The sequence below is a fragment of the Helobdella robusta genome (genome assembly GCF_000326865.2).
Source record: "Helobdella robusta unplaced genomic scaffold HELROscaffold_49, whole genome shotgun sequence".
NCBI classification, from domain to species: Eukaryota; Metazoa; Annelida; class Clitellata; order Rhynchobdellida; family Glossiphoniidae; genus Helobdella; species Helobdella robusta.
In genome coordinates, this window is record NW_008705246.1 from 1,089,397 (window position 1) to 1,114,139 (window position 24,743).

At 32.8% G+C, this 24,743-nt stretch overlaps 2 protein-coding genes across 2 annotated transcripts; one reads left to right on the forward strand and one right to left on the reverse strand.

The window, feature by feature from the left end:
- Window positions 1-795: 795 nt before the first annotated feature.
- HELRODRAFT_86102 (hypothetical protein) lies at window positions 796-12,790 on the forward strand (the record flags this gene model as incomplete). The annotated part of the gene is made up of 5 exons (XM_009026702.1): window positions 796-892; window positions 9,878-9,994; window positions 10,479-10,630; window positions 12,219-12,440; window positions 12,572-12,790. Coding segments are annotated over 5 exons (807 nt in total), but the record flags the coding sequence as incomplete, so codon positions are not given.
- Window positions 12,791-17,542: 4,752 nt separating this feature from the next.
- Window positions 17,543-20,913, reverse strand: HELRODRAFT_178747 (hypothetical protein; the record flags this gene model as incomplete). The annotated part of the gene is made up of 6 exons (XM_009026822.1): window positions 17,543-17,649; window positions 18,357-18,358; window positions 18,601-18,654; window positions 18,847-18,916; window positions 20,136-20,247; window positions 20,884-20,913. The coding sequence occupies 6 exons, from the start codon at window positions 20,911-20,913 to the stop codon at window positions 17,543-17,545; spliced, it is 375 nt and encodes a 124-aa protein (XP_009025070.1).
- Between the last annotated feature and the right edge of the window lie 3,830 nt (window positions 20,914-24,743).

Here is a 24,743-nt window from a genome sequence, read left to right on the forward strand (position 1 = left end):
TCATTGAAGAGCGCTGTTGAGCATAGCGGAAACTTAACCTTTCTACATGAGTGTTAAAATTACCCGATATCAAGAACAAATCAGCACAAACAGAAATATGTGTATGTATGAATGTATGTATATAAATGTACCGTATTCGTTATTATATAGCGCGTAATTATAAGGGATCCTATCATCATGACCTGACATACTTTCGTTTTCTTAACCAGCTGTTAGGTCGTATACTTAAGTTTCGACATTCTGCTAACATCGCGCTAACTTCAGTTACGCTTGTTTCTCTTGTTATCTTCAGACAAAAATGTTTATTAAATAAGACTATTCAGAATTTTATTTAGTTAAATCGGTTAGGGTTTTGGCGTTTAACTATTTTTTTATTAGTGCTGCTGTTGTCTGCTTGTCCGGGTTCACCTTTAATAATGGCGGAAGGTGTGGAACATTGTACATCTACAAAGGATTTCTTCACAAAAAATCCCTATGATTCCTATGTATGTATAGTATATGTATGTATGTGTTTATGTATGTATGTACTATGTATGTATGTATGATTGTATGTATGTTATATGTTCTTGTTGGAGGCAGGTTTGCTTTTTTTTATAATTATAATTTAATTAAATTATTAATTATTTAATCTGTTTTTTTAAATTGGACCAGGCACCAACAGTCCAAGACCATACTAAACTATCATTAATAAATGAATCAATAATAAATTGTTATTAATTAATTGATTGAATTATAAACAGATAAATAACTAAATAAATAAACACAATAAATTGAAATTTTCAGTCCTGTAGGTCGCCAGCACCCTTCTCGACGGATGCCTGTTGTGAGAGGATTAGGAAACAAATTGATTATTCAAATAAAATAACGAAGGAGGAAGCTAAGGAGGGCAAAAGTTTGTAGCTCTCATCTTAATCTAATTAGTTTATTCATTTTCACTCATTTATTTATTCATTTATCGGCTATCCATTCATTCATTCATTTATTCATTCATTCATTAAAAAAACATCATTTAAATTGTTCGACCGCTGAACATTGATGAATGAATGGATAAAAGCCATGTGAATGTTTGAATTAATGAATGAGCTATTGTATGTCTGAAGGAATGAATGGATGAATGAATGAAAGAAAAGGTGGATGGTTGAATGTTTTGAAACCATCATCTCAACTGTTGACCATTTATATTTATATTACTGTATGCATGTGTATGTATGAATGGATGAATGATTGAATGTACTCTAGTGAATGGAAGAAAATATAGATGGATAGATAAATTAATGATACCATCTAACTTCTTTACTGTTGAAACATCGTTGTTTATATTGTCTATAGAATGAATGTATGAATGATTGATTTAATTAATTATTTAATTAATTAATAATTAACTGGTGTTGAGCAATATTAAAAATACAAAATAAACGTGTGATGAAACTCTATACCAGGGATTAAATACATACATACATGTGCATGCGGATGGATTTGATGGAGATGGTAGTTTTTGGGGTGTGTGGATTGTTGATGTAGGTGTCTTTAAGTACATAAAACAATATAAATATATATACATATACAAAAATATACCTACTTACACATTCTTACATATGATCCATAAATGATACATAGAGGATAAATATCATATAAATAAACAGAATACAGAAATGAGTATCAGTGACGGAATAAAATGAAATAAATTAACAAATAAGTCTTGTTTAGACAGTGAAAATAACTGATAGAATGCATATTATAGATTGATTGTGTGTAGGAAGTTAAGAGTAAAATACTGAAAGTATACAACAGAAAAGTGGTAAACTGAAAACCAATGCTAACAAAGCATGAAATTAATTTGGGAGAAAATTCAATTGAAGCAATAATGGCAGTGAGAATGATGAAAATGAAATCTTCATTTAGCGTTCAGAGACCCAGGAAGATGAAATGATTAGAATGGAAATAATGCGTACATAGGTGTAAAAAAATGGATAGGGAGGAAAGGACATACACGTAGTTGCATGCAGATAGATTTAATAAAATACTCGTGTAAAATCTTTCTTAATGTTTGGAAATTTTTTGAATATAAATGACCGATTTGGCTAATACATTTAGCTGAAATTTGGCTAAAGTGATAAAATTGTAGAAATGAAAAACACATTTAGACAAAAAAAATGTGTAGTTAGTTAAAAAAAAATCATGCTAAATGACTTGAGAATGCTGAATTTAAAAATAATTTTTGAACTAATAGGCCTAGTGGTTTTAGGTAGTTTATTCCGTAGCTTCATCATATTAATCAAGGGGCTATTATAATTAGAATTAGTTCTAGGAGTAGGGATGTAAAAGTGAGGAGAGTGTCTTAAATTTTTAAGAGGTATGAGTAGGGAACGTTCAGATAAAGTATACAGATAAGGTTTCTTTAACGTGTTTAAAGAAAAAGAAAAAAAGGAAAGTCTTATTGTGTATAGTTGGTTGATGGTAGAATCTCTGCTATGATATAATTATGGCTTGTACTATCAAATTTCCTTTATAGATTAATGTACTATCAAATTTCCATTGTAGATTAATGGACTATCAAATTTCCATTATAGATTAATGTTCTTAAAAAAGATTTTATATGTGTATTTTGTATTTATATATATGTATGTGAATATATGTGTCTGTATGGAAGACTCATTGCCCTATAATCACTGTTACAATTATTTTTATTATTATTATTATTTTGATTTTTCATCATTCATTCTATTATTATCAGGAAATAATTTTTTTATATATAAATGATCTTATTCTACTGTGCCGAGTTGTCTACAGTTTTTTAAACTTTGAGTCCTGCTTCAATTGCTCTCAGGTTGATATTTTAAACTAAACTCAAAGTGAATTTTTATCATCAAGTTATTGTGTAGTAGTCTTTACTATAATCTATAACCACTTTACTATAATTCATCACCATTTTACACTAACACTACTTTTTTGACATCAAAATATCATATTGTCACCTGTAACATGTCATCTGCATACATTATAAAGTCATGTAATCATGGTCATCATCTTCGTATTGGGGATATCTTCTTGTATATCTTTTATGTGGATACACATATGTGTGTATCTTTTTATGTATATCTGATATATCTTCTTGTGTGGACGTAAGGTGGAGACACTTAACTATCTTTGTTTGTAACTTTAAATTATTAATAATTACATATTTGATTATTTTCATAGTTTGGTTAGTATTTGTGGTTAGGTATTACTTCTTTCTCAAGGGCGCTTTGGAAAAGTTTCATTTTAAAGAGAGCTATATAAATACTCATGTAATAATAATAATAATAATTATTATTATTATTATTATTATTATTATTATTATTATTATTGTTATTATTATTAAGATAAGTGATACATGCTAAGTAGATACATAAGTAATAAATAACACGTAAGAAATATTATATTATGATATTTCTGCTGCCGCTGCTACTACTACTACTACTACTACTACTACTACTACTACTACTACTACTACTAGTAGTAGTAGTATAATTATTGTTATTTTAATATAATAATAATAATAATTTATTTTGATATTTGTTTACTTGAGTGGTAATTGAAATTTGTATGATAAGATCGCTTTGTGCAGTTGTATTTTTAGTCCTACGAAATAAGACTCACACATACACACACACACACAAACACACAAATAAACCTACATACATACATATATACACACATGCATGAATTCGTACAGACATACATTCGTGCATACATACACACACATGCATATCTTAGTGCGTGGGTATTGGCACATTATAATTAATACTGGATTTATCATTACGGTAAATGGGTCGAAAGAAATTGTCCAAGGAGTGGTTATTGAATCTTACTTCGTATTTTTTGGATTCAGTCTCTTCTGTTTGAATGAGCGAGTGTGTGAGTTATGGAATTAACCAGCATCTGATTTGTGCATCATCTCCGGACTGTCTGTGCCACTGAACAATGACCACTATAATGAATTTTTTTTCTATAAATTTTGTTGTCAAGATGTTATCAGTATTGTTATGGGTATAATTGTCTTATTCATTGTATTTTACCACCGTTATTATTATTATTATTGTAGTAGTAGTAGTAGTAGTTTTTGTTGTTGTTGTTGTAGTTGTTGTTTCTGTAGTTTTTGTTGCTGAAGTGTTTGTTATTTTTGCTGTAGTAGTTGTTGCTGTTGTTATAATTATTCATTACTTATTGATGTTATTGTTGTTGATGAGGATGGTATTATTGGTTGATGTTTTTGTCAGCAGGGAGATTTTCTGTTGTTGGTTTGAAAATTTACAAATCAATCTCTTCTACATGTCTATCGAACCTGTCTGTTGGATTCATTAGCTCTTTGGTGTATGAAGTAGACAAGTATTTGTGTAATTGTGCATGTTACATACATTGCTATCTTACAATAAATGGTTGTATGGTGACCTGGTTCAAATTCGCTTATCTGTCGTTTCGTAGTTTGTTTGCTCGTTTGATTGTTTGTTTGTATTTTTGCATGTTTGTTTGTTCGTTCGTTCGTTCGTTTGTTTGTTTGTTTGTATGTATGTATGTATGTATGTATGTATGTATGTATGTATGTATGTATGTATATATGTATATATGTATATATGTATGTATGTTTGTATGTATGTATGTATGTAGTGTTTGTTTTTTTGTTCTAAATATCAAAGAGCGAATTTATCTAAAATTGAATTTTTTCAACATTTAAATGTTATTCGCATTTCGTTCTATCGCCACTTGAAATGTCTTCTTAAACTAGTAACGTCATTTGCACATGTAAGAGAACCTAATTTAAAGGACTATATAAGAATTGTTATATCTAATTTTATATTGTTTTTATTTTATTCTTTTTATTTTCAATCGATCACCTCATGTTTCAAACTTTACTTCTTTTCATTTCTACTTATGTCAGCACTATTCTCTGTCACCTCATTCTTTCGACTTAAACTTTTCATATCCATGGTTTCATCTCTATCCTCTCATACCATGCGAGTTCGATCTGCAGTGAATACTTTTGTAGTAAAAAAAAAGCCTACACTTTTGAATCTTCAAATTGAAAGTATTTTATAAGAGTCTAATTGGAATTCACTTTTAACTGCATCTTTGGATTTAATTCTTTCTCCTTGTCAACACAGCTCTAGAGTAACATAGATTAAATTTTTTGTCGAAACAGCTCAACACTTTGATGTGAAGTCTTCAGTTGTATTGTTGTATTGTCTGAGTGATATAATATGGGATAATAATGGCGATGCACGCACACACACACACACACACACACACACACCACACACACACACGCAAATAAACCTACATACACACATATATACACAGCACACGTACATGAATTCTTACATTCATACATACAGACATACATTCGTGCATACATATACGTGCATGCATGCATACGTACATACATACACACATACATTCATGCATACGTACACACACACACACACACATACATACATTCATATATACATTAATCATCATTATGTGAGTGTACACTTGTTTTATTTTCAACTGCTCAAACTTTAAATTGTTTACGTTTGGTGTTTAAAATTCGAAGTGTTTTACATTTTTCAGTTACCAGCTTTATTATTATTGTTGTTGTTTTCGTTGTTGTTGTTTTCGTTGTTATCTTGAGTGAGAGGCCAAAGATAATTAATTAAACGTTACGTGATGAACTTTGTGATGTTTTTTGTTAGGTTAATGGATAGATGGGTGGATGGTGGGGTAGTAGTAGTAGTAAATTGAACATTAAATTCCAAACATATGCCCCTCATGAAGAAAATCACTGTGTTGATGAGGCCATGGTGCCTTACTTTGGTCGGCATGGTTGCAAGCAATTTATAAGAGGGAAACCAATTAGGTATGGATTCAAGTAGTAGTAGTAGTAGTTTTACGTTATAAGATGTAACGTAACGCAAAAGATGTGTTACGTTACGTAACGTAACGTAACACATCCGTCACAACGCTGTACGTAATCCGTACAGCGTTGTGACGGATGTCCTCTTGTAAAATGCGTCATGATGGCGTGACCTGATATGGACATTATGTGATGTTATATGTGATAAGTAATACTAAGAGCAGCCACTCATTTCAAGTGCTGGTACATACGTTATCCCCCTGTTACCGCCCCGCCCCTAAACCCACCTTCCCCTGTAAACCCCCATCCATGTGATGATGTGATGTTGTTGAAGGAGGCTAGTTAAGTTTAAGGGTGCTTTGGTGTGATGTAATTTAATGCTTTGACGACATCAAGTGTGATCTGTAGTACGTAGAAGTGTAGAATTGTTTATTTGTCTGTGTAAGTTTTTTAAAATCTATTTTCAGTAGTTCATGTTACATCAGGTTGAGTTATGTTGAGTTAAGTTGAGATACCGCGTTGTTGTGTTGTGTGTGTCATATATGTCATGTGATGTGTCATGTCATTCATGTCAATGTGTTTATAATATATTTAATCTGTGTTATTTTACCACGATAATAAATTTGTATACGTTTGTTTGTATATGGGTGTATGTTTGAATATACATATATACACGTACAGGGTTGTAAACGAATGTATGTAAAGTTATACATGTTTGTAAATGTGTGTGCGTGTGTTCGTGCATGTTTGTAAATGTTGTTGAGTTATGTCCTCTTGTAAAATGCGATGGGATCACTGTGATGTTTGTAAATGTGTGTATGTAAATATGTGTGAATGATTATCTCTATGTTGTTACATGTTACATGTCGATAAGTTAGTCCGGCGCATATGTTGGCTAGTTAATGTACACCGGTGACCATAGCAAGCAAGCAGGAGGATGGTCAAGATGACACTTACAGACGACATTGTCATATGATCTGACTGACAAATGTCACGTGAGATAAGCACTCTGAGATGTGACATGTGCTTTATCATATGTACATACATTTGTGAATTGTACACTGATGCTGTTATTGTTGTTATGTTACTTTAAATTACTGCGGTTGTATATTGTATGTTTGTTCATGTCTGTGCTACCGAGTGTGTTTGTTTATATCTGTGCTACTGAGTGTGTTTGTTTATGTCTGTGCTACTGAGTGTGTTTGTTTATGTCTGTGCTACTGAGTGTGTTTGTTTATGTCTGTGCTACTGAGTGTGTTTGTTTATGTCTGTGCTACTGAGTGTGTTTGTTTATGTCTGTGCTACTGAGTATGTTTGTTCATGTCTATGCTACTGATGTTTGTACTTGGTGTATAATACTGCGGTACCAGTGCAGGTCAACTGAGTGGTTATCTGCTGTCAAAAGAGTTTATTTATCTTTCTTAAACTCTTCAGAGAAGAATTTAATTTAAATTTCTCAAAAACAGCCGTTGTCGAAGTCCAGAATTATTAAATGAGTTGATGGTAACTGAATTTTTTAGGTGACATCACGATAACTTATCCAATGTTGGTGTTTACAGGTAAGCTGTCTGCAGAGTTATTCGAGGTGTTTTGTTGTCTATTGGAAGAGTGGTTTGGATGGGTTTCTTAACGTTTTACCAAATGGAAAAGAAAATTTGTCATCTTGCTCCAAATGCATGGAAGGCTTTAATTTCACGAATTGTTTGATCAGTCCAAAATGACGAAACCTTCCTTTCATCAACACTCACAAAATTTCACTCCTAAATTGTTTTCAGGGTAATTTTTTACGAGTTTCTTATCTTAACATTTTAAAGAATGTGAATAGACTGTTGAAGAGTTAGTTCTAAAGAACTTGCTTTTAAATATATTGATAAGTTGAGATGATGTACATACATTCACACACACACACACACAAACACACACACAAGCAAGCAAACCAAAAAAGCTTAGTATAGTATGATCTCAATTTATTTTTTTTTAAATCGGTTGACGTAAGGGTTTGAGTTGGTACGTTGCACAAGAAGAATTAAATGCATGAATGAATGTTGTAAGGAGTTTGGATGATGAAAATAAAGGTAGCTGAATACAAAATTATTGTTACCCATATATAAATATATGATTGATTGATTGATTGATTGATTGATTGATTGATTGATTGATTGATTGATTGATTGATTGATTGATTGATTGATTGATTGATTGATTGATTGATTGATTGATTGATTGATTGATTGATTGATTGATTGATTGATTGATTGATTGATTGATTGATTGATTGATTGATTGATTGATTGATTGATTGATTGATTGATTGATTGATTGATTGGGTGAAGGAATGATGAATGGATCTATAAATGAATGTATGAATAAACGAATAAACGAATGGTTTTGGTGACACATTTTTTTTATTGTTATTATTTGTTTATCTATCACCAATAGCAAATTAACCCATCATAAAGATGCTAACTGAGAAGACTGTGGTTGGATCAATCATCCCAAATATAATTATTTAAAAATTACTCTGCAACAAACTGTACAGCAATCACATTGCATACATACTTTATGTACTGTACGTACATGGTTACTTACATCACACATACAATTACATACATACAATTACATACATACAATTACATACATACAATTACATACATACAATTACATACATACAATTACATACATACAATTACATACATACAATTACATACATACAATTACATACATACAATTACATACATACAATTACATACATACAATTACATACATACAATTGCATACATACATACAATTACATACATACATACATACAATTACATACATACAATTACATACATACATACAATTACATACGTACAATCATACGCGCACACAAAATCATATTACTGTTTTTCTGCCTACATTCTCATCTTTATAATTAACATCTTCATTAAGATGGTCGTGTGAACTTTAATATTATTATTTGTATTATTATTATTATTATTATTATTATTATTATTATTATTTAAGAGCGTCTCTGAAGGCCTGACCTGACCCAATAAACAATGTTTAGTCGCCTCTTGAAGAGTATGATTGATGGATGGCTGGTGGCAGGCCATTCCACATGGATGGATAGAGAGTCGTGGGTGGAGCTTCTGTTGACTGTTGATGATCTGCTGACAGGTTGATGCAGCTGAACGAAGGAAGATGACGAGTGGATGAACGAGTACTTATGAGTGGATGAACGAGTTTTTTATGAGTGGATGAAAGTTGGAAGGTTGAGTGCGGTATTTTGTTGGTAGGACCGGCTAGTTTATTGATTCCTGCGGCTGGTGGTCGATGTAACTGAATGAGCAAAGCCTGAGTAGGGGAAGGGTTATTTGAGAATTATTAGATTTGAGAATTAATATTAGATTATTATGATTATATTAATTATTAGAGATTAAGGGTTATTGAAGAAATCTTTGCAAGTCGTTGTAAAGAAGTTAAAATTGTACAGAGGTAAGCCGGACTGAAGAGGATTACACTGGCGAGACGTGGAATGAATGAATGAACAAGGCGTGGAAGAAGAAATTTAAAATAAATAAATAAAATTGAGTTATAATTATTAACTTAGCCCGGTTTCAAAGCAAATATCTCTAATATTGTGTTGGCTGTGTAAGGTTGTTGATGATGATGAAGAAGAAGGTGTTGATAATGAAGAAGAAGGTGATGATGGTGATGATGAAAGAGATGATGAAGAAGATGATGGTAGTAATATTGAAAAATGATGATATATTTTTACAATGAATGGTAATTGTAATGTTAGTCTGATGACGTTGATAGCAATGTTGAATAATGATGATCATGAGCATGATGATATTGGGAAAATCACCTGTACCATCGTCATCATACACATTCACAAACTCACACACACACACTCTCGCACACACACTCACACATGCACACACACACACACACACACTCGCACACATACACACACACACACTCACACACATACACACTCTCACACACACACACACTTTACAGACAAGAGACCAGTGAGGATATATGCAGATGGCATATACGACATGTTCCACTCTGGGCATGCCAGACAACTTATGCAAGCCAAAGCAGTCTTCCCAAGTGTTTACCTGATTGTTGGAGGTTCCTACTTTTGTTCATATGTATTCATTCCTGGAATGTAATGTGAGATGGTTTCTTTTCGAGTACCTATTGGAATTTGGATTTTTGTTTCGTTTAACTGCTTTAATTACGATGAATGTGGCTGTGGAAGATGTGAGTAATGCTGGCTGGATGTCTCTGGCTGAGAGTTTCAATATTTCAACGTCCAACAAAATTGTTGATTGAGTTAGAAAGTGTGAACCTCCAATGCTCCAGACGGCCTCACGAAATCAAACTCGGAGTTGAAATGACATCACGCAAAGTTGGCTAATTTTTTTCGTTTAAAGTTGCAAAACGAAGGAATGATTAGAATAAGAGGACACTTGAGCCTGTAAACATTCAGTAGAAAATTAAAAGTCTTCAGAAGGCACATTGTATGTTACTAACTTATTATAGGTTGCATCTCCACACACACACACACACACACACACACACACACACACAAACACACACAAACACACTGCAGTATGCAACGATGAACTGACGTGGAAGATGAAAGGACGAACGGTGATGAATGAGAAGGAGAGGTACGATGCCGTGCAGCACTGCAGGTACGTTGACGAGGTCGTGGCCGATGCCCCCTGGCAGATTGATGAGGATTTCATGCAGCACCACAAGGTTTAGGGGGGGGGATATTTTTTCGTCTTTCTCTCATAGGAAAAAATATTGACGTGTTTATTTTAATTTAAAAAAGAATGTGAATGAATGAATGGATGGATGAATGAATGAATGGACAAACGAACGTATGAATGAATGAATGAATGAATGAATGAATGAATGAATGAATGAATGAATGAATGAATGAATGGATAGATGGACAAACGAACGTATGAATAAATGAACGTATGAATAAATGAACGTATAAATGAATGAATGAATATTTAAATAAGTTACTGACTATACGACTATATTTAAAATTTAGTTGTGCTATTATTATTCAACATCATTAAATATCTAATTTATATTTTCGAACATTCTACATGTTTGCTGCATTAATACAAATGTGATGAATGAATGAATGAATGTAGGACTGAATGACTGACTGTTGTGACTGAATGAATGAATGAATGAATGAATGAATGAATGAACGAACGAATGAATGAATGATTGGATGAATAATTAAATATGACAATTCCACTATGTTATGTATGATTGGTTGACTGGTAAGGCTGTTTTTGCCATATGTCTTGGTGTTTTTTTTTAGTTCAGTTTAAAATTATCATCGGTTGTTCACGCAAAATGATTTGCAATCCCCAGTTCATTCACAACTTATTTATTTCAATAAATAATATTAATTGCGTTTGCTAGCTATGATGATGATGATGATGGTGAGGATGATGGTGGTGGTAGTGTTGTTGGTGGTGATGATAGCGATAGTTTTATTTTTAATTTTTCGATGGACTAAACAATATAACCTGGAGGCGTATAACAATGAACAGCTAAAATGCCGATGACCTTAAAACTTAATTAATTATACAAAAATTTCAAATATCATAGATTTAAATTAGAAATCGAGTAGCGGGGAGTTTCAAGATTAGGAAGATTCAAAATGATGCCGTAAATTAAAATTGAAAATTATGAAGCAAACAATGTCAGGATTTAGAACTACATCCATAAATTTCCTCCTTAGCTCTCTTTTTAAATGAGGCAATGGACGAAGAGAACTGCAAGTTATGGAATCCAAGTTGATTCTGGAACATAATGCCTCTTATATTTCAGGATTTATCGTTAACCACAGTCCCAGAGTTGTGCATTTTCAGTATTTTCGCATGTAGTTCTGTCTGTCTGTCTCTCTGACTGTCTGCTGTTCTGCTGTCTGTCTGTCTGTCTGGTCGTTCGTCTCATTTTGGCAAATACAAAAAAGATTTGTAATTGTCAGTGTGTTGAATTTCAGTCATTGCAATGATTTTTTGCAATAGTGCTATGGATAAGTGGCGCGGAGTTTTTGTTCCGCAAAAAAGCGTCAAACTTAGAAATTTGGTTCGCTTGTTGTTTTTGCTTTTTCCGGCGGGTTTGTTGTAATTTTTGTTTTGAAAAAAAAATGTAAAATCACAAACAACGTGTAAAAAAAATTTAGACGGAATGGTTATGAAAAAATTTGAAAATCATTGTACCCGTTCAACACGCTGACTCACTAATACACACGCACACACGCACGCACACACAACTTATCACACCTCACGCCGTCAATCGCTCACTCATCCAGATAGACTTTGTGGCCCACGATGACTTGCCTTATGGATCGAGCACAGAAGAGGACATCTACAAATGGCTGAAGGACTCTGGCAGGTTCGTGGCCACTGAGAGGACAGAGGGCATCTCCACCACTGACGTCATCGCCCGCATCATCAAGGACTACGACATCTACGTCAGGAGGAACCTCGCCAGGGGGTACACTGCCAAGGAGCTCAATGTCGGGTTCATGAAGGTCGGTACATGGTGGAGATGGTGGTGGTGAAGATGGTGATTGTGTATATTAATATAATCAACACTATTTATATTTTGATTTTGCTTCTCGATCCTCAAAAGCGAATTAATTTGAAAACCATTTGGAACCAGGAGAAGACGATTCAGTTGCAGTCGAAAGTTGAGTCGGTCAGAGGTAGGATGATGGACAAGGGTCACGAACTCATCAACAAGTGGGAAGAGAAGTCGAGAGAGTTCATATGCAACTTCCTCGAACTCTTTGGCAGGGACGGAAGGATTGTTAGTGCTTCGTTGATGTTGTTGTTGTTGTTGGTTGTTGTTAGATGCAGTAGTCGTAGTTGTTCTTTGTAGTAATTTGTAATTGCTGTTTTAACCGCTGAAGTATTGCCTGTTGCGTAGTTTGATGATGAAAATGAAAAAAATGAAAACCACCAAAATAACCTTAAATAACCTCACGACACACACACACACACACACACACACACACACACGCAGAACCAATGGTTCGTAGAGGGCCGCATGAAGGTGGTGCGGGCCATCTCACCGACCCCGAGACACTGGGACTCGCCCCACTCGCAGGACGACGACTCCTGCCACAGCCCACCCACCAAGAAAAACCGCAGCGAAGAGGGCAACGGGGGGAAGTTCATCCCTCTAAGAAGTGATGGCCAGGACGATTATGAAGAGGATGAAGACGACGACGATGATTATCATGACGTTGATTGATCAATTAATTATTTTTTTATTATTTATTTTGCTGATATCGTATTATTATTATTATTGTTATTATTATTCTTATTCTTTTTCATATATTAAAAATCGATAATTTTGCCCATTCTTAATAGTAGTGATCGATATATATATGTGGTAGGAACGTTATTATTATTAACCACCACGGCCGATTTGTAAATATTTGAACTAGGCACGACTAAAATATATTATAATTAATTAATATTAATGTAGCTACATTAATATTAATTACACTAATTAATATTAATGTGGCGAATTGATATTAATGTAGATACATTAATATTAATGTGGCGAATTGATATTAATGTGTCTACATTAATATTAATGTAACTAATTAATATTGATGTGGCTAATTAATATTGATGTGGCTACATTAATATTAATTACATTAAATTATGCTATATTCTTACTATTTCTTCATTCAAGTTTGGCCATGTTTTTCTTTTCCAACATTCTGACTTGTTTTATAGGCGGGAAAAAGTGGCTGGTGATGTTAATGAGTGAGATGATGTAATGAGATGATGATGATGCTGATGATGATGGTAGTAATAGTCATTGCGGTGATGGTGGTGGTGGTGGAGTAGATGATGATAATAATGGTGTTGATCATGATGATGATAATGGTGATGACGACGACAATGCGATGCGATGAGTGAATTTGATGTGGGTGTTGAATGTCGTTGATGACGTCACCATCATGCTTCGTCATCATCATTACAACAAACATACTGTGTATAAATGCACGCTTATCCACGCATCACAAACTTTTGCATGTGACGGGCGGGGATCACTCGACATTTGAACCCGGTTACTGCACCAACATTACCAGGCGCCTTAACCTTTGCGCCATCGCGCCGACCAATGATGAAAATGATGAGTGTATGTATGTATGTATGTTCATTTGTTTGTTTGTGTGTGTGTGTGTGTGTGTGTGTGTGTGTGTGTGTGTGTGTGTGTGTGTGTGTGTATTTAGGCAGGATAAAACTTTTTATGATTAATTTTGTGATAAATTAATATCAATTAATTAATTAATTATTATTTAATTAATTTAACAATTCGATTGATATTAGCATTTAAATCACGATATATTCCCTCATACGGTATGTCATCTATGTTAATACAGCTGGCTATGATGATGACGACGATGATGATGGTGGTGGTGATATTAAGGATGATGATGATGATGTCGAAGGTGATAATGATGATGATGTCGAAGGTGATGTTGATGATGATGGTAATAGTGATGGGGATATTGATGTTGATGATGGTGATATTTAAGATGATGATGATGGTGATATTAAGGATGTTGATGATGATGACGTTGATGAAATTATGTTTTTTTGTTGTTGTTGACAGATGGCCCTAGCCTGAGTTCTCGGACTTGAGGTTGAGATAGGATGTATAACGCCAACGGTGGTTTGATGAGTGAATGTTGGATTAGTTAGTACAGTAGTCTGGTTTCATTTTCTAAATGAGTTACACGAAAAAAAACTAATCTGTCTCTATTAACGCTAACTCATTCGAAATTTATTTCAATGAAAATATTTTTTAAACGCTGATGACGTCAGCAGAGATGATTGATGGTGTGGTATTTTAGTATTCAACAAGGGGGATGGTGATGATGGTGAAGATAATAGTAATGATAATGATGATGATCGTGATGATGACGGTTATAATGATGATGATAACTGTTAAGATGATGATGACGGTTTTGAAATAACAATGTTGACAATATTTTGTGAGGAATGTTTTTTTTATTTATTTATTATTATTTATTTATTTTTCTATCTGCTCTGTTCTCTTGCTAGCAAGCTTTATTCTCATACTGCTCAACTAAATATTTTTCCATATTATTATTATTATCGTAGTCGTTGTTGTTGTTGTTGTTATTATTTTTATTATTTATTATTGCTATTGTTAGTTTTTGAGTTTTTCCACCTTCACCATCGTTGTGCTGTTGTTTAAAAATCAAGGGAATATATATATATAATATTATATATATTCGCTTATATATATATATATATATATATATATATATATATATATATATATATATATAATGGTAATATATCAAACACCAATCATTTATTCGTTTAATCCATTTTTATACGCATACAATTACTGAATTTCGTTTAGAAAAAGAATAATAATAATTATGATGTATCCGCAAGATATTTGACCGTTGAATTAAGGAAACTCTTTGTTTCACTTTCTCTGATTGTGAATCGCGGTTTTGGTTTTAGGAACAAGCTAAGGGGTATATGAAGGGGTATATAAAGTTTTCAGAGCAGGGAGAGGTTGGGGTTGTGGGCTATGGTGGTTGGATGGTCAAGGTCAAGTTGAGCCTAGAATTTTTGGCGATCGTGCCGACATCTATCACATTTCTGTCATTCGCGAATATTTAAGTGATCCTACTAACTGTTGGCGTTTATAAAAAAACGAGTCTGTGTTCGAGGAAGTTGTGATTATCTATAAGAAATTAGCGAACCTACGTTATATCAATAACTCGACGCAAGTTGCACACTGGTGTCAGAAGCGGATAAAAATTTTCTGTATTGGAGAATGCCCTCGACACACAACTAATTTGAAGAAAGAATTGTAACTGATGAGGATGAGTTTCTCATTGCTGCATCACTGATCGACCAGAAAGATGCCAACGACGAGTTTTACAACACGCATCCAAGCTATCCTCCTAATCATTCTACCAATAGGAAGAAAGCGCCTGCTTCAACTGCCAATAAGATCATTTCTCATTCAAGTGCAAAGCTGGAAAGTCTCGGGAATTTCATCTGTTTCGTCAGCGACTTCATTTTCATCCTTACCGTCATTCTCGTCAATATTGTCTCTATCGTCGTTTATGTTGCATCTACGTGCTTAATGATAATCACAGCAATCCATTATATCTACATTTGATTCTGATATTATATCAGTAAGATAAAAGCTAGATCGGTGGTCCATCACTGTTCTTTGTGTTGTTATTTATCATTTTAAACTAAAATTTTATCATTGATACCTTTGAAAACTGAATCGGTCACCATCTTGTCGCGTTTCTTTCATTTTATTCATTATTAATTTGTTATTTAATTTAATTAAATTATCCTTTTTTTGTTTTCGATTCGTTACTTGACAAACATTCGGGGGTTTCGCCGTTACAATCTAATAGTTATTACAATAATAAATATGTAACAAAATTATTTTGTTTATTATGAATAACTTTCGGACACTTTGAAAATGTATTATTATACTTGCACTGCTAATGATTGCTGAGCTTGCTCCTACCCGTAATGTTGATTTTGGCTCAAAATGCTCCAATGGTCATTTCAATCAGTTTCATTTGTAATTCTGTTGTTTATACGAAATGTGCCATCTTTTTTTTAATATTTCTAGATTTCCAAACTGTTTAAATATCATTTTTGGCGTAAATTTAGATATTTATGTTTCATTTTTATTTTTAATTAGTAAAAACCAGAATGCGTGTGTTGAATGTATACTGTAAATAGATACGTAGTAATGCTTCTTTTAGAAATAAATACGATTAATTCAATGTCTTGTTCATAATTTGAACATATAATGTTGTAATATTGTATTTAGTGAAGGATTCCTTCACTAGCTTTATGTCGATCATTTGAATTTTTTAAAGTTCGTACGAGGTGTTTTTAATAGTGAATGTATTGAATTGAATTCTACCTTGCAGCAAATGAATTTGGTGTCAGAGGTTTTGAGCTTGGAAAAAAATCTTTAGTTAAATATATAGTTATTTGGATTGAAATGGTCGACTGGTTAGTTAGCAACTTACGCATTTCATTGCAACTAGTGTTCTCTGTTACATTGCAGTAGAAATCGTTGCTTGATCTATCCATCGCTTTTTTCACGGCTTTTCCGTGTACGGCTGTTGTAGTTCGTTTTTCAAATTCTATATTTCATTTCCCGATCGATTTCAGTTTTCTGCAAATACTATATTTTTTTTTTGATAATTCATCCTTTATTATATTTCCTCTCTTATATTCAATACACGACATGTCAAAAAAGATTGTATTTATTTTAAAAATCATTTCACGTTATTATTCAATCATAAGTCGTATTTCATTTATTGATTTCTTCACAAAATTACAAAAGTCTCATTGGTTACAAATCGTATATTTTCGAAGTTTTGTGACATCTATCTTGTTTAAAAATCACTCACTAAAATATTTATAGGTCAGTAGTATGGGCAGGCTTGAGTTTTGAGTTTGGTTCTGCCTGACTCAAGTCACTGTCTATCATTAATTTTATTTTTTGAGTTTGTGTTCAAGATATGAAGCTAGTTAATTCAATAAATTTATCTTGGTTAATTCTTGGTTAAATTTTTAGATGTTATCTCATGTAACGACCAAACACTTCATGGCACACAACCTTCAACATTGTCGCTATTTCAATGTTCATTTGTTTTTCTATGTGAACCACTTCAACAAATTCAAAACCTGTGGAATGAAACAAGTCAATTTTTTTTGTTAAAATTCAGTTTGCTTTTTTATTTCGGGTGTTTAATGATTTATTTTGTTTGGGATTAAAATTTTTGTATATTTTTTTTAGTATAAACTTTCACAATCATATTTTTGTTGAAATAAACTATACACGCCAAAATTTTATTTTTTATTCATCCAAAACCAGAATGTTCCGCAGGCATGTTTTGTTGAAATATTTGAAATAACAATCTTTGTTGAAAAATAAATGAAAAAATACCGACGAATGTACAAAATATTATTTAGATTAATGTAGAATAAAAATTCCGAACCATGATGTGGTATATTGGAGTCTTGAATCTTTGACTACAGCAACAAAAAGTAAATGACCATAAAATGTCAGCCGTTTGTTAGATGTTGGTTAAGATAACTAGAGATGCTTTCGGATTAATTCTGTATTTGCAGGTTGTACTTCCACCATTCAACATTTAAACTAATGTTGGTTGGCACTGTAAATGAAAGTTTGCTTTCTAGAACGGATGAAAAATAAGAATTTAAAAAAAAATAATTTAGTGCTGCGAGTAGATGACAAATTTTTTGTTCACACACTCCAGAATATTCGTATTAACGATTTTCGCCTCTAGGAAAATGAGCGTGGAATTTGAAGCAGTAAAGAAAGACTCTTGCTCGTATGTTCGATTTGTATGTTTGTTTAAATTTGGAACCTCTTGGTGGAAGAAGTTGAACATTTTTTTTACATAATCGTACGAAGATAAACATAAAAATTATACTGGTTTGTACTAGAGATTCACCGAATAGAGACTTTGGTCGAAAGCCGAATAGTTTGATCCACTATTCGCCTGAAGCCGAAAACCAAATACCAAAAAATCAAAAATTTTGAAAAAATAATTATTTTGAATGAGAAACTAGTCATTGAAAAAAACAGTAGTCTAATCGTGTTTATCTAACATTTCTTTATCGAGGTTATATTCAATCTCTTGTTCACATTCTGATGTTTTACCACTTATGGTGGTAAAAATCAATTTTTCGCTAATAATAATAATCAATTATTGTATTAAAACCTCCAAAATAATGATTTAAATGAACATTGCACTATTTAGCTTTTTGGCCTGAAAATAACAAAGCTGAATGTCTTTAGTTCGTACGCTTTCAAGAATGCAGGGTGTCGGAGTCGGATAAGTATCCAACTCTTACTCCGGCTGCTTAAAAAACTCCGTCACCGACACAATATTCCAACTCCAGTTGACTCTGTACATTTGTTTGCCTGTGTGTATGTTTGTATGCGCATGTCTGTGTGTGTGCAATTGTGCATATAAACATGGAATGAATGAAACAGATTTCAGTAAAATTAAAATTAACATATAAACGTGTTTAACGTGAGAAGCTGAATCAGCCTACCATATATGCATGTATGCATGCAGTCACGTATGTGCGGCGCGAACATGTTCGGTGCTCAATACATGATCCCACACACACACACACACACACTCACGAAGGTATACGAACAAGTTTCATGATCAAATGTCATAATTATTCAGAAGCACATACGTAGAAGACACATGCATTCATTCATTCATTCATTCATTCATTCATTCATTCATTCATTCATTCATTCATTCATTCATTCATTCATTCATTCATTCATTCATTCATTCATTCATTCATTCATTCATTCATTCATTCATTCATTCATTCATTCATTCATTCATTCATTCATTCATTCATTCATTCATTCATTCATTCATTCATTCATTCATTCATTCATTCATTCATTCATTCATTCATTCATTCATTCATTCATTCATTCATTCATTCATTCATTCATTCATTCATTCATTCATTCCTTCGTTCATCCATTCATTCATTCACTCATTCATTCATCCATTCATTCATTCATACATACATACATACATTTAACATACATCACATACACGAATAACACAGATACATACATACATACATACGCCACACACACACATATATATATATATATACAAATATATATTATATATATATATGTATATATATATATATATTCACGTACATATCTTATTTATTTTTATCCTTTTAGAGAAGCAGCTTTATAAGATGTTAACGCCTTTTTATGTTTCTCACAGCACTGTTTTACAGTTGTTTATATAGGAAATTTGGTTCATACGTTCATTGCATGTATAAATGTACTCACATGATGTATGTGCGAGTTAAGATCATGCTGTGGAAATCTCATTATATGTCATTGGAGAACAATGTTTGTTCTGTTTTCATCTTCAAAGTGCTGGGCTAAGTAAAAAGCAAATAATTCCGACTAATAATTTTGAAATGTTTCTGTAAAAATATTCTTCTAAAACCAGCAGGAGCCATGTAACCAGCACAAATCTTTCAGCCTTTTCAAACTATTTATTGGATTGGAAAACAATGCCCTCTTATATTTTTAACTTGTCAAAATATTTTAAAAAATCCAAAATTTCTTCAGAATTTTTTACGTTCGATAAGAATAGTTCCAGTTCTTCCCGCAATTGCATAATCCTGCCAATGAAACTCCAACCAATGCTGGTATGTTCCGTTGTGACTATTGACACGAACTAAACCACTGGGCTGATTTTGTTTCCTTGCATTAAAGAGTAGAATGTGACTTCTTTGTAACCATAATAACATTATTACAATATTTCACATTAAAGTGTTAAAAAAATTGATTCACCTGACATCAAAGGTGATGATGGATATGATGACTGTATTCGGGTATCTAATTACAATCACGAGTATAACCCACATAGTATTTCTTCCATTTTTTTTTCGAATTATTTTTCAAATTCGGTTGAGTTTCTAATAAAACGTTCATTGACAACAACATCTAGTAAGGAGAATTGATAAACAATTAAAATGCTAAGGATGGAACAGTAACGTCAGAGATGCATTTTCACTCACCGTCCTCATCATATTAATCATTTCATCATCACCATCATCATATCCATCCTTTCATCATCACCATCATCATATTAATCATTTATTTAATCATCATCTTCATCTCTCCGTTACCGTCCCATCATTACCATTATTGTAATCGTCATCATTGTTGTCTTCATCACCATTATTCTATCATCTTATCATCACTATCATCATCCTCATCATCACTACCATCATCCTCATCATCATCATCATAATCGTCATCATCATCATTACATCATTGTTGGAATCTTCAGCTTCTTCTTTAACATTAGCATGCGTGCGTACGGTATGTAGGAGTAAGCCTTCAACTTCCATTTTGTTTTATATATGCATCATACATATTTTATACATCCTTTTATACATCATACAAAACTCATTTTTTGAATTTTAAAAATTAAATAAAAGTAATTTATAAATAAATTTAAAAAATTTCATAGTTTAAAAGTGAAATTTAAAAAATTAAAAATATAAACATAATCTGCTCTGAGTGAGAAACATCTTTATGTGGGACTGTTGTTATCATTATAGCATTAGGCGAAACTTACAAGGTACAAACAACAATAAGCTGAATCCACATCATGTGTGCGTGTGCGTGTGTGTGTGTGCACTTTGCACATACCAGATCGTTACATACCTACATGTATAAAAATGCACATATATTTTTGTTTATTTATTTATAATTAAATATGAATACAATTGTACATAGATATCCATTTTTGTATGTCATACATATATACAAAACATTGTATAAAAAACATGTAGCTATATAACACGCATATGAAAGTCTCTTTCTTTCTCTCTCTCTAAATGTATGTGTGTTTGTGTGTGAAAGAAAAAAGAAAGTGTGCGTGTATGTGTGTGTCTGTGTGTTTATTATAGTTTTGTATGTACAGCCGTTACTCCACACTCTTCCAAGCTATTTACTCAAGTGCTGAATCTTACATCGGGGAAGATGAAGATGATGGTGGTAGTGCTGAAGAGAATGATGATGGTGAAAGAAAAATGATACCCAAGATGATGATGCTTGTCAAAACACCAGACAAATTCAAACTGAGGTGTGGGGTTCAGTTGCGTAGTCAGAAAATTTTCAGCCCAAATTTTTACAAATTTATACCGAGATTTCGATGGCAACAAATAGTGATAATACGGCATATAAAATGTTGGAGAAGGAAAGGTGATGATGGAAAGACTGATAAGTATTTTAGGGAAGAACCCGGAGGAACAACCGCGGATGATGTTGTAGGCCTGGTTGGGAGTAAAAATTGAATTAAGATTAGAATTAATACAACTCATCTTTTCATCTTTAAAAAAACAAACCCGTTGCCACACCAGATAGAACAACCATCAATGAATTCACACACACACTCACACACACACACACACACACTCACACACACTCACACACACACTCACAAACACACACCATACACACACACACATAAACAAACAAGCACAAATTTGGGCTTCGAATGAATACGGAACCTATATTATTACGCAATCGTTATCATCAACCAGCTCTTAAAAACTTCTGAATCAGCATAGCGGTTTGTGGTTTCCTTCAACAATTTCTTTCGTGCATTTAGATAGGCGTTCTGCATTCTTATACTGGTGCATTGGATTTCACGTGTGTGTGCGTGTGTGTCTGTGTGTATGTGTGTGTGCAGTGGCGGATCTAGACAACCTTGATGGAGGAGGCTAAAGATTTAAAAATGTTTAAATTTTTCCGAGAAGGTCAAAATTTTTCTGTGGGTGGGCAAGATTTTTGATAGTGTGACTGACAAACTTTTTTTAGCTTGTCACGTTCAATTTTTGGTCGATTTTACAGGTAAAACGGTCTTTTTTGGACTACTTTTATTAGAAACTGCTCACAACAGGAAAGCCCATCAGATCCGCCACTGTGTGTGTTTGCGTGTGTGTGTGTGTTTGCGTGTGTGTGTGTATGTGTTCGTGCAGTAGTGCTGCCAACAAAAACTGGTCGTTATGTGTTTATTAAAATGGTTAAAAATTAACCATTGTGGTTAGCTAAATGGAAAAAAGAGTTAAAAAGTTAGCAAGAGTTGTTTTTAACTATTTCTTAACTACTGCCTCGAATAGTTAAATTAGTTATTAGTTATTAGAATATTAGTTAAATAGTTATTTTTAGATTTTGGTTCAAAGGTTTCAATTTTTTAAATAGAAAAAAAATAGAAATATTATTTACAATTTGCAATTTACAACAATCCAGCTGGTGTTAACCGAGCGCCAGCCACCTGCCTGATATGGGAAGGAGGACGGCTACCGAGTTCGGGAATTTGAGCCTTCTTTTCGCTTAGAGCTCCCGAGAAAAGTTTTAACTTTTTTATTAGTGCTACATGAATGTATCAAAGACAATAATAATATTATATATTAAATTAAAAATTAATTCGTTATACATCATGCTAGCACGAATCAAAATAGCTTTTCGATCCTAATGTAAATGTTTCACGTTGGAGAAAAAATTGCATATGATTCAATGGCAGTTTAAAAGTCGAGCGAGTTATTTCATATATGGCTGAGATTATCACACTTGTCTGCAATCCAATTTTCAAAAACTTTAAGAAAGTGAAAAAAATGTGCAAATCCCTCCCACACACACCACACACCCATACAAACACACCCATACACACAAACACACCCATACACACACATACATACAAACACACACACAATGGCGTTAATTCTCACGAGCACACACACATTATTCCACTCGTACATTATTATTAAGTTGTATCCGAATAAAAAGTTGTTGAAGAATGAAGTCTGTGCGTGCGAGCTGGAGTACGTGTTTGTTGTACAAACAAATACAAGTTGCATTGTACAAAACAAATTTGAACTCATCGTTTGTTTAAAGATACAAAACTCAACTATATGCTGAATATATATGAGCTTGTGAATATTTTTAGTGTGCTCTTGCGTGTAAGTGAGGATACATTGAATGTTTGAGAATTCCAACCTATGTGTATGTATATTTATGTTTGTGTATTTGTATATATGCCTATGTATGCATGCATGCATGCATGCATGTGCATGAGTATACGTGTTATGTACATAAACGTTTGTATTTATGTAGGAATACAAGCCTGTATGTAATATATATATGTTGATAAATGTATGTATGTTGACATGTGTATATGTAAGTAAGTATGTATGTAGGTTTATATACATGTAGGTATGTATACATGTATGTAGGTATGTATGAGTAAGATGGGTATGTGCTGAGAAGAGTATAGTGGTGGTGGTGGTGATGATGATGATGATGGAGAGAGTGATGTAGCAATGTGCTGCTGTTTATCTTTTCATTTAATATACGCTCCGGAGCAAGTTCGTCTGGAGCTAAACGTTCGGTTTAACGTTTAAACCGCGAAACAAAACAACAACACTGAATAGGAGAAGATAATGTTAAGATGGATACATGAAATATTGAGTGAATATTTTATTGGACTGGATAGATAGATAGAGGATTCATTCACATTGTAGATCAAAATTCTGTAATCAAATCCCTAGTACAGGGATTTGATTGTTGACTAAATTGTTTAGATTTGTATGTTTGTTTATTTGTAAAGTAGTAATTAAAATATTTAAAATTTGATTCTTCTTTTTTGTTCGGACTACACTGCGCTCAACAGACGGTGAAAATGGCGGGAAAGTTAGACGGAAGTTGGTTGATGCTGCTAGGAACTATCATCATGACTGTCTGCGTCATGCAGGCTTCTGTAAGTTTCTGTAAAAGTTTTAAAAATTTTTGGATTAATTTTTTTTTCCCCGATTCATTTTCTCTTTTAATTTAAACCTTAAAGTTAATTTTTAATATTCATTAATTGTTCTGGAGAGATAAAAATTCGCAAGCAAAGAAAAATTCAAATATAATGTCATTTAACGTTAATTCGATCACAGAAAATTTGGCATTCTATAAATCTGTGCGTGTACAAATTATATATATATATATATATATATATATATATATATATATATATATATATATCTGTTTGTTTGTTTGTGTGTGTGAGAGTGTGTGTGAGAGTGTGTGCTGATCTGCGTCGGAAAGTACTTCCAATGGCATGTCGACACCCGTTCATAATATATATAATATATATTATTTATATTTATTTATTTAGTTTATTTATTGG